At 49.2% G+C, this 12,454-nt stretch overlaps 1 protein-coding gene across 1 annotated transcript in view; it reads right to left on the bottom strand.

Moving 5' to 3' along the window:
- BACE2 (beta-secretase 2) overlaps positions 1-12,454 on the bottom strand; it is a 93,649-nt gene that overhangs the window by 15,922 nt on the left and 65,273 nt on the right. Inside the window, exon 7 of the mRNA XM_073617224.1 lies at positions 7,109-7,261. Coding sequence (XP_073473325.1) covers positions 7,109-7,261 — 153 coding nt within the window. The remainder of the gene's footprint in view (positions 1-7,108; positions 7,262-12,454) is intronic.

The raw sequence follows: 12,454 nt of genomic DNA on the forward strand, positions 1-12,454 counted from the left end.
ACTCAACACACAGCCATTAATGTATAAACTGCTGGCAATAAAAGTGAGTACACCCCTAAGTGAAAATGTCCAAATTGGGCCCAAAGGGTCAATGGTCAATGCACCATTATTTTCCAGCACTGCCTTAACACTCTTGGACATGGAGTTCCCCAGACCTTCGCAGGTTGCCAGTGGAGTCCTCTTCCACTCCTCCATGACGACATCACAGAGCTGGTGGATGTTAGAGACCTTGCGCTCCTCCACCTTCCATTTGAGGATGCCCCACAGATGCTCAATAGGGTTTAGGTCTGGAGACATGCTTGGCCAGTAAATCACCTTTACCCTCAGCTTCTTTAGCAAGGCAGTGGTTATCTTGGAACAGTGTTTGGGGTCGTTATCATGTTGGAATACTGCCCTGTGGCCCAGTCTCCTAAGGGAGGGGATCATGCTCTGCTTCAGTATGTCACAGTACATGTTGGCATTCATGGTTCCCTCAATGAACTGTAGCTCCCCAGTGCCGGCAGCACTCATGCAGCTCCAGACCATGACACTCCCACCACCATTCTTGACTGTAGGCAAGACTGTAGGCAAGACACACTTGTCTTTGTACTCCTCACCTGGTTGCCGCCACACACGCTTGACACTATCTGAGCCAAATAAGTTTATCTTGGTCTCATCAGACCACAGGACATGGTTCCAGTAATCCATGTCCTTAGTCTGCTTGTCTTCAGCCAACTGTTTGCGGGCTTTGTTGTGCATAATCTTTAGAAGAGGCTTCCTTCTGGGACGACAGTCATGCAGACCAATTTGATGCAGTGTGCAGCGTATGGTCTGAGTACTCAACTTCTTTGGTCGAGCATGGCGAGTCCTGTTCTGAGTGGAACCTGTCCTGTTAAACCGCTTTATGGTCTTGGCCACTGTGCTGCAGCTCGGTTTCAGGGTCTTGGCAATCTTCTTATAGCCTAGGCCATCTTTATGTAGAGCAACAATTCTTTTTTTCAGATCCTCAGAGAGTTTTTTGCCATGAGGTGCCATGTTGAACTTCCAGTGACCAGTATGAGAGAGTGAGAGCGATAACACCAAATTTAACACACCTGCTCCCCATTCACACCTGAGAACTTGTAACACTAATAAGTCACATGACACCGGGGAGGGAAAATGGCTAATTGGGCCCAGTTTGGACATTTTTACTTAGGGGTGTACCCACTTTTGTTGCCAGTGGTTTAGACATTAATGGCTGTGTGTTGAGTTATTTTGAGGGGACAGCAAATTTACACTGTTATACAAGCTGTACACCCACTACTTTACATTGTAGCAAAGTGTCATTTCTTCAGTGTTGTCACATAAAAAGATATAATAAAATATTTACAAAAATGTGAGGGGTGTACTCACTTTTGTGAGACACTGTACATACACACACACACACACACACACACACACACACACACACACACACACACGCCAGACCTTCTCGTTCAACATCAGTGCCTGACTTTACAAATGCGTTTCCGTAAGAATGGTCAAACATTCCCATATAGACACACTCCTAAACCTTGTGGACGGCCTTCCCAGAAGAGTTGAAGCTGTTATAGCTGCAAAGGGTGGGCCAACTCAATATTGAACCCTACGGACTAAGACTGGGAAGCCATTAAAGTTCATGCGCGTGTAAAGGCAGGCGTCCCAATACTTTTCATACACCCCTCACATTTTTGTAAAAATGTTATAATATCTTTTCATGTGATAACACTGGGGAAATGACACTTTGCTACAATGTCAAGTAGTGAGTGTACAGCTTGTATAACAATGTAAATTTGTTGTCCCTAGAAAATTTACACTGTTATACAAGCTGTACACTCACTACTTGACATTGTAGCAAAGTGGCATTTCTTCAGTGTTGTCACATGAAAAGATATACTAAAATACGCGGGGGTGTACTCACTTTTGTGAGATAATGTATATATTGTAGACCCCAGGTCACGTTGCATATTAGCACCTTCAGCCTGGTTTTTGCAGACAGGGATGATGATTGCACACCTGTGGGCTGGGTTTATATTCCCCTCAGGAGGAGAGCTCAGGGCTCACACTTGGGAACAGCTCCACCCTACAGGCAGGTGTCCTGGTGTAGGAGTCGGGAGAGCTTTCAGGTGGAGACGGCTCCACGAAGGAGAGACAGGCGATCTCTAGGAGTCTGATCATGTATGTCTGCAGGAGGCAGATGTGGCCTGCGACCAAACAGCACGCCGCTGAGCAAGTAAGCTCCAGGAGGGAGTTTGACTAAGTAAGAGTGAGTGAGCCGGGAGGCCGAAGTGTTTGTTATACAATGATGGTGGAACCCCCTGCGAGGGAAGACTTTCTGTGAAGTTTTAATTCGTTAAAATTAAACTGGGCTGCCGCGCCCTTAAAAAATACAGTCTGGGCTGACCAGCAGGGGCATTGCTAGGTGGCAAAAAGACCAGGGGCTTCAGCCCGAAGTCCAAAAACCAGGAGGGGTGGGGTGGGGGGGCTGGGCAGCGGGGTTGTGTGACTTACCAGTGCCCATCAATGCTGACCAGTAAACACACCTGCCTGACACTGACCGTTACACACTGACCTGCCTGACCTACATACACTGACCACTGACCTGCCTGACCTACATACACTGACCTGCCTGACCTACATACACTGTCCACTGACCTGCCTGACCTACATACACTGTCCACTGACCTGCCTGACCTACAAATACTGACCACTGACCTGCCTGACCTATATACACTGTCCACTGACCTGCCTGACCTACATACACTGACCACTGACCTACAAATACTGACCACTGACCTGCCTGACCTACATACAGTGTCCACTGACCTGCCTGACCTACATACACTGACCACTGACCTGCCTGACCTACATACACTGACCACTGACCTGCCTGACCTACATACACTGACCACTGACCTGCCTGACCTACATACACTGACCTGCCTGACCTACATACACTGACCACTGACCTGCCTGACCTACATACACTGACCTGCCTGACCTACATACACTGACCTGCCTGACCTACATACACTGACCTGCCTGACCTACATACACTGACCTGCCTGACCTACATACACTGTCCACTGACCTGCCTGACCTACATACACTGACCACTGACCTGCCTGACCTACATACACTGACCACTGACCTGCCTGACCTACAAATACTGACCACTGACCTGCCTGACCTACATACACTGACCTGCCTGACCTACATACACTGACCACTGACCAACCTGACCACTGACCTGCCTGACCTACATACACTGACCACTGACCTGCCTGACCTACATACACTGTCCACTGACCTGCCTGACCTACAAATACTGACCACTGACCTGCCTGACCTACATACACTGACCACTGACCTGCCTGACCTACATACACTGACCTGCCTGACCTACATACACTGACCTGCCTGACCTACATACACTGACCTGCCTGACCTACATACACTGACCTGCCTGACCTACATACACTGACCTGCCTGACCTACATACACTGACCTGCCTGACCTACATACACTGTCCACTGACCTGCCTGACCTACATACACTGTCCACTGACCTGCCTGACCTACATACACTGACCTGCCTGACCTACAAATACTGACCACTGACCTGCCTGACCTACATACAATGTCTAATGCACTGAACACGAGTTGCGGTAAAACAAACTATCAATGGCAACTCCATATTTCTAATATAACAGGTTCCTTTTTAGGATGAACTAAAATTAAAGTATATAAACCCAAGAAAAAACTTCATATATTGCAGCTCATCAATCCTTAGATGGTGGTGATTGCATTTGTTTTCTTTTTGGTGTATGAAAATGAAGGACAAAAAGCCTGAAAAAAATAAAAATGAATGCACTCACCACAGCCAAGAACTGATATGCCGACATTAAATTTTTTGGGGTTTGGATATACTTCAAATGAAAATGGACCGAATCTGTTTTCCCTGCAGCTTTAGATACGATGTTCTGAGAAGTGCCTGTGTCCGACTGTCTGCAGGTTTGGACAGGCTGAAGCCTATTTCGCAACATGGAAAATAAACTCTTCTTGTTTTGTATGGAGCGGTTAGCAAATCACAAACTGAAACAACAGTTTACGTCTCAGATTGCAAACATTGGTGCGCTATAGACATAAATCCAGCTCACCCAGAACTTGGCTGGATGTGGAACATGTCCTGGCTGCCTCAGGCCAGTAGTTCTCAACCACCAGGCTGTGGCCTGCGGCCTCCCTCCTAACAAACCACCTGCAGATCTCCTAACCTTCCACAGGGCTTTTCAGCTCCCATAGTGCCCCCAACCCTCCATAGTGGCCCTCAAACTTCCTCAGTGCCCCCCTCTTCCCAGTTGTCTCGAACCTCCCACAGTGCCACGCAGCCCCCTACAGATCACCCCCTAGCCCTCCACAGTGCCCCAGTAAAGTCCCCAGCCTCTTGAGAGACCCACAGCCCCCTCCAGAGACCCCATACCCCACAGTTTCCCCAGTTCCACTCTCACTCCTGAAACCTAATTCCCTACAGGGCCACCAAGCCTGTTGCAGAGTCTCCTCACCCCTTCTAGAACCCCCATTCCCGCAAAGTGACACCCATCCCCATTTAGAACCTACCAGTATTTCAATGCATATTTTGTATTTCCATGCTTTTCTGTATGAATACATGACTTTCTTTTTTTTTGGTGCATGGAAGTTCTTGGAACAATTGATTGCATGAGAACCACTGCTCTAGATAATATCTATTATAAAACTCCCCATGACCACAGATCTTTACAAATATAATTTACATGCATTTATATTTGTTAAAAGACGTTCTGCCCTAGAAAGATTATGAAAAACGGCTACACAAAGCCCCCTGGCCATTGGTGGTTTTAATTTAATCTAAGTCGACTCTCCAAAATTTCCTGTAATCCAACATATAAAGCAGAGAAAACCCTTACCTACCAGCAAGCTCCAGGCTCCATTTAGCTGGGACAGAGGGATTGTCAGAGGTGGGATGGGTGTTTAGACAGAGCCACGGTTAGGCTGAACCAAGTGAGAGAACCTATGTGATCCACCATCATGGCTGAACCAAGTGAGAGCACCTATGTGATCCACCATCATGGCTGAACCAAGTGAGAGCACCTATGTGATCCACCATCATGGCTGAACCAAGTGAGAGCACCTATGCGATCCACCATCATGGCTGAACCAAGTGAGAGCACCTATGCGATCCACCATCATGGCTGAACCAAGTGAGAGCACCTATGCGATCCACCATCATGGCTGAACCAAGTGAGAGCACCTATGCGATCCACCATCATGGCTGAACCAAGTGAGAGAACCTATGTGATCCACCATCATGGCTGAACCAAGTGAGAGCACCTATGTGACCCACCCCCACCATGTCTGTACTGTAGACTAAACAACGAATGACAGCCTGGGGCTGCTGATAGATGAGCATTTGAGTGCGTTACATATCATATCGGCCAAAAGGACTTCAATGGGGGTGGGATAAATTTTAGGCTGTCACCCTATATCCACTTTGAAGTGAACCTGGCACTTAACTAATTCAAGGCAAATCGTTTCCTCTCCATAGCACTGATCTGTACTGCTCTATGCACACTACAAATCCCATAGTCCACAGTCCATCTCGGGAGCAAGAGAAGTCTATACTGAGTAAAACACTGTTGATCTTCTCCAAGTGCTCATCTGTACAGAGTCATACACCCCAATACATTTTAGGTAATTCTTGTCACAGCAAATCACTATTTGCTCCCATGTACAAGATCAGGGGTCTCAAACTACGACCCACAGGCCACATCTGACCCACTACAAGATTTTTTACGGCCTGCAACTAGGGTCAGTAACATATCCTCAATGTGCACTGAGTATGAAGGTAAGCAGAAGCTGCCTATGGTCTCCATTCTGGCGTAAAGGGCAGACTCTGGTGGGGACCCCCGACCTAAGGGGTAGACCTTGATATAAGAAGAGTCTGATGCCCAATGTAAGGGGGTGCTCTGATGGGGACCCCAATGTAAGGGGGTGCTCTGATGGGGACCCCAATGTAAGGGGGTGCTCTGATGGGGACCCTGTTGTATGGAGAGAGTCTCTGATGGGGACCCTGATGTATGGAGAGACTGATGGGGACCCTGATGTAAGGAAAGACTCTGTTGGGGACCCTGTTGTATGGAGAGACTCTGTTGGGGACCCTGTTGTATGGAGAGACTCTGATGGGGACCCTGTTGTATGGAGAGACTCTGATGGGGACCACGATGTATGGAGAGACTCTGATGGGGACCACGATGTATGGAGAGACTCTGATGGGGACCACGATGTATGGAGAGACTCTGATGGGGACCACGATGTATGGAGAGACTCTGATGGGGACCACGATGTATGGAGAGACTCTGATGGGGACCACGATGTATGGAGAGACTCTGATGGGGACCACGATGTATGGAGAGACTCTGATGGGGACCCCGATGTATGGAGAGACTCTGATGGGGACCCCGATGTATGGAGAGACTCTGATGGGGACCCCGATGTATGGAGAGACTCTGATGGGGACCCCGATGTATGGAGAGACTCTGATGGGGACCCCGACGTATGGAGAGACTCTGATGGGGACCCCGACGTATGGAGAGACTCTGATGGGGACCCCGACGTATGGAGAGACTCTGATGGGGACCCCGACGTATGGAGAGACTCTGATGGGGACCCCGATGTATGGAGAGACTCTGTAGGGGACCCCGATGTATGGAGAGACTCTGATGGGGACCCCGATGTATGGAGAGACTCTGATGGGGACCCCGATGTATGGAGAGACTCTGTAGGGGACCCCGATGTATGGAGAGACAGCTGATGATAAAACTGATTTAAGGTTTTTTTTGCGGGTGAATGTAAAACATACAATGTGACCTTTGCGCTGAAAAGTTTAGAGACCTCTGTACAAGATCATGCATAGCCAACCATTAAAAATAAAAAAGTAAACAAGGGTCAGTCAGCCACCCAAGGTCAACGTCCATGTCCCTTTGCCACAAGTCAGGCCAGCTTATGCCCACCTCCTGTCTGGAAATACATTAAGCAGTAAACATTGAGATGACAGAAGCAATGAATAGAAAGACAACCTGAGGCTTCATGGTGAGGCGGAAGGAGCGAGTGGCATTGTCGCTGTCACGCAAGTAAATGGAGAGATCCGGGAAGTACGTCCATGGCTCCTCGTCTTTCTCCCAACACGCCAGCTGCAAACCCGTCCAGAATTCATTATTGAAGTTCTGAATCTGCAGGACAGAGGGACTCGAGTTAAGTCTGGATAAAGGACACTTGCTGGATGAGAAGACATTAAATACAGACAGACTCTTTATATCAATGGTCAACATTAATGCTGAACTCCAGGCACAAATGTATACAGCAATGTAACAATGTAATCAATACATTATTATATTTGTTTTTATTAATTGCAAGCGGTGCCTAAATTAAACCTGGTACCAGCCCTTCACATTCTCTATACAAGCAGTACAATGAACTGACAAGGAACATGCTGATGGGAGGAGAGAGCAGAGTGACAGATGAGCTCATCACTGTGCTGCTTTTTCTTTCACTGTCCAGTCACAGGCTGGGGGCGGGTACAGGATGATCTGCGCTCAGAGGAAGTGGGTTGAGTGATGTCATCATAGCGAGGACATCTAGTGGCAGAAAAAAAGTGCTGTGGGGAACATCAAAATAATTGCTTTGTGTTGCTGGAAGATGCTGCCCTATCCACCGGCTAATCAATAGATGCATACGGCAGCTGCAACTACCAACTTGTTTTTCAAGGTGCAAGTTCCAGGGCTGTCATCCTAGGATTGGCCTCACTGATCTGGAACAAGCAAGCAGCCTGAGATTCCCAAATAAAAACAGGATGAATGCTTTTTTCAGGCCAGTGACTCACCAGGTACAGTAGGTAAGACATCCACGTTGTGTAAATCAAATATCTTTGCAAACCCAGATATTACTCTGAAAAAGTAGCTGTGACATCATAATTGTGCTGTACAAAGCCTGTGCATAGAGCAGAGCTGTGGGAAGGGCCCCACGAAGCTCCACCCACTACAGGCTGCCTGGAGAAAACTACAGGAGGGGGCGGAGACCAGACCAGCCACCCTGCACAAGGAGAGAGAGCAGAAGTGAGTGGTCTTTATTACAGGAATCTCCTACACAGAGGGAAAGTCTCACACTGGATGACTGCACAGATCTGGAAGAAATATACGATTCAAGGAAGAATACACATGATGAATTTATTTAGACAAATGTTACTTATTCTGGAATTCAGTTTTAAATATACCACTGAAAGTGTTCTGTTCCATTTCTTGCCACTTCAGTATAGAAGGTGGTATTGCGTTGTCAACCTACAACAGGACATTAGGAGTGGAGTGCTGGCAGATCCATAGGTACTTTTCTGTACTTGCAGGATAAAGTATGGGGAACTATGCATGTATTCTACAGATGTACTGCTTGTATTGTTTTACACTGACATAGATTTGTTACCCCAACACTTCATATTCTTGATATGTGCCTGCTGTACCATGTATGAGAAAGTCTCCTGTTCTCTTTGTATTGCTTCTTTTGTGTGAAATCCCTGGTGTCACTGCCAGTCCCTCTGCTTTCGTATTCAAAACTGACCACGCTAAGCAGGAGAGCACATCGTAGTCAGTTCTCTATGCTGGGAACTCAGTATGCTCTTCTCCAATGATCAGACCTGTCCTGACACCCCCCCTCCCCTCTGCACAGTCGTTCACTGGGAAACTCCGTGTGCTGCTGCTTCTCCTCCCCCAGCTCTGCAGACGAGAACAGAAGAAATGTGATAACTTATAAGAAAGGGAAAAAAAAGTTTTCTTTTTTTTTTTTTTTTTAATATCTATACAAAAGTGTTTAATTGAATTGGTTGTTTCACAAGGTGATCGTTTAACAATCACTTCAAGCTGCTTTAAAATATTGAACTTTTATTATTATCTATACAAGTAACAGAACATAGGACTTTGGCTTCTTCCAAGCCCTGAAAATGGCAAAATGGAAACAATTTCTGTAGAATCTCATGGTCTCTGCAGTTCTTTAAAGATGAGGTTGCACCATTTCATCATAACTTGCCCCTCTTTAACAAACAAAAAACACGTCAGTGGAAAATGCCGCCAATGATCTGGACAGACGGCTCTGAAATTTCCTTGTCACTGGAATTTCATGCTGAACTCCACCGTCAGCAGATGGTAAACTATGAAAATAGAATTTACTATCTAATTGTTTCCTTATGTCCCTGGTGCCCAATCTGCGGCCCTCTGGCACTTTTAGTGTGGCCCTCGGGGGCCCCTACAGTCACTTATTTGCATTTCCTCATTCACCCTGTTATAGCAGTGATCTCCATCAGTCTCCTGCAATAGGTCTCAGGCTATGACTTTCTCCAGCAGCTTGCCCCTAGTCTCTGACAGTCTCCGGCGTCATGCCCGCAGCCTCTCACCAGCTCTCGCGTCATGCCCGCAGCCTCTCACCGGCTCTCGCGTCATGCCCGCAGCCTCTCACCGGCTCTCGCGTCATGCCCGCAGCCTCTCACCGGCTCTCGCGTCATGCCCGCAGCCTCTCACCGGCTCTCGCGTCATGCCCGCAGCCTCTCACCGGCTCTCGCGTCATGCCAGCAGCCTCTGACCGGCTCTCGCGTCATGCCCGCAGTCTCTCACCGGCTCTCGCGTCATGCCCGCAGCCTCTCACCGGCTCTCGCGTCATGCCCGCAGCCTCTCACCGGCTCCCGCGTCATGCCCGCAGCCTCTCACCGGCTCCCCCGTCATGCCCGCAGCCTCTGACCGGCTCCCCCGTCATGCCCGCAGCCTCTGACCGGCTCCCCCGTCATGCCCGCAGCCTCTGACCGGCTCCCCCGTCATGCCCGCAGCCTCTGACCGGCTCCCCCGTCATGCCCGCAGCCTCTGACCGGCTCCCCCGTCATGCCCGCAGCCTCTGACCGGCTCCCCCGTCATGCCCGCAGCCTCTGACCGGCTCCCCCGTCATGCCCGCAGCCTCTGACCGGCTCCCCCGTCATGCCCGCAGCCTCTGACCGGCTCCCCCGTCATGCCCGCAGTCTCTGACCGGCTCCCCCGTCATGCCCGCAGTCTCTGACCGGCTCCCCCGTCATGCCCGCAGTCTCTGACCGGCTCCCCCGTCATGCCCGCAGTCTCTGACCGGCTCCCCCGTCATGCCCGCAGTCTCTGACCGGCTCCCCCGCCATGCCCGCAGTCTCTGACCGGCTCCCCCGCCATGCCCGCAGTCTGACCGGCTCCCCCCGTCATGCCCGCAGTCTCTGACCGGCTCCCCCCGTCATGCCTGCAGTCTCTGACCGGCTCCCCCGTCATGCCTGCAGTCTCTGACCGGCTCCCCCGTCATGCCCGCAGTCTCTGACCGACTCCCCCGTCATGCCCGCAGTCTCTGACCGGCTCCCCCGTCATGCCCGCAGTCTCTGACCGGTTCCCCCGTCATGCTCGCAGGCTCTAAACATTTGTATCATGTCTGCAGTCTGACCATCTCTTGTATCATGGCCATGGTCTTTGCCTTTATCTTGTTATGTGTGTGCTATTTTATGTGCATCCCTCTGATGATGTTGAGGACTTACATATCCAGAATGTTGACCACCACTGACTTACATGAATCCTCCAGGACTTGGAGTCAGCAAACGGGCAAAGCTGCCAAATATGCAATATATTTCACGAGTGTGAAGAGGAGACATGGGGCGATGGGGCTCATTTATTAAAAGACTAGAGGCTCACTATGCACAGTGAGTGTTATTAAACAGGGGGGAACCTCAGAAAGGATTTTGCCAACACAGGATTGGATCACCAGGGGCCCCTTCATATGTATGTGTTGCAGCAACACACCAAGGCAGCTCTGCATTGTACTGCAAGAGCACTACTGTGCGTTGTGTTACGCTGCGCCACAAAAAGTGCAGATGAGTTTCTATGTTTGTTCTAGTGTGTAAGCGGCATATTCAAACGAATGGGGTGCCATAACACAATGCATGGTAATGCGCCCACATTGATGCAATGCACCATAACGTCAAGGTGTAAAGGGGACCAAATCTCTCTGCCAACAGTGATTTTTTTTTTTTTTACTTTGCAGGTCTGAAAGTAAAGAAAAATGTAACTTCCTGTGTACTAAACTATCTCAAACAAGGTTAGCAGCTCTCATTCATTTTTTCAGCGAACTACAGAACTCATCCCCCTATGTTATGCAGATGAGAGTGGGAGGTATGTGTAGTCCAAATCAGGAGAGCAGCCAAAAGGCGACAATGCTGCTCTTCCATAAGACAGGTAAGGCGAGTGTTGTCACCCTAGGACAGGAAGTGTGTTCCTGGCAGGATCATCAGGTGAAAATAAAGGGTATAGCCTGGGTTTAGATTAACCCCTTCCTGCCGCCACCTCCTGGCCCTTTAAGTGGATCAAAATGTCGAGAAGCAGAAGCATTCCGATCACGTTACTGTTGCGATTGGCTGTCACGGGGATCACATGATCGAAAACTCCTGATTGCAATTGCACTGGGAGCTTTCCATGACAGTTTAGTTATTGTGCTGGGAGAACGCTCTCAGCACAGTAAACTGTTTACATATAGACATATATGCAGCTGCTCTGCTCTATTGTCCACCCACCAATGGGCCACATATATGCATGTGGCCGGAGGGAAAGGGGTTAAAAGGGGTTTGGGACATGTAGTTTTGAAGTGACGTTTATAAATGGCACTTCAGAAAACACACACTTGTGAATGGCTGAGATCTGAGCTGTCACTGGAGAGCTCAGATCACAGTGACAATGTACAGAGCCAATTAGAGTAGCTCTGTACTTTGTGAACACTACATCCATCACAAGCACAAACACTAGAGGTGTTTACAGACTTTCAGCTCCTTTTCCTCCATTGTGAATGGGCTGAATGTTTGTAAACACAGCAGGAAGGAGAAAGGAGGATTGCAGCAGAGTGAGAGATAAGGAAGGGGGGGGGGGGATCTTAAAGGGGCACTGTCCACTAATGAAGATGGAATCGTGTATATTTAAGGAGGGAATGGAGGGTGCAAAGTGCCACTGACCATCAATCAGTGGCAAAGCTAGACATTCTCCCCCCCCGATGCAAAGACTCAGTTTGACGGTAAAAAAACATTCTGTGTGCAGCACCCACCGACCCCCCCCCCCCCCACAACCCTTACCTGAGGTCCCTCTGAACCAGCGATGTTCACAATAACCTTGGCTGTCCCGGGACTCTCCCTCATTGGCGGAGACAGTAGCAGGAGCCTATTGGCTAACACTGCTGTCAATCACAGCCAGTGAGCCAATGAGGAGAGAGTGAGGGGGGCGTGGCTGAGCCATGGCTCTATGTGTCTTATGGACGCATAGAGCAGCGGCTCGGGAGCAAGAACGTAGCGGTGCCCCCCAGGGCAAGTTGCTTTCTCTGGTGGCACTGCTTGAGGGGGGAGG

Source organism: Aquarana catesbeiana, linkage group LG02 (assembly GCF_042186555.1).
Source record: "Aquarana catesbeiana isolate 2022-GZ linkage group LG02, ASM4218655v1, whole genome shotgun sequence".
Classification (NCBI taxonomy): Eukaryota; Metazoa; Chordata; class Amphibia; order Anura; family Ranidae; genus Aquarana; species Aquarana catesbeiana.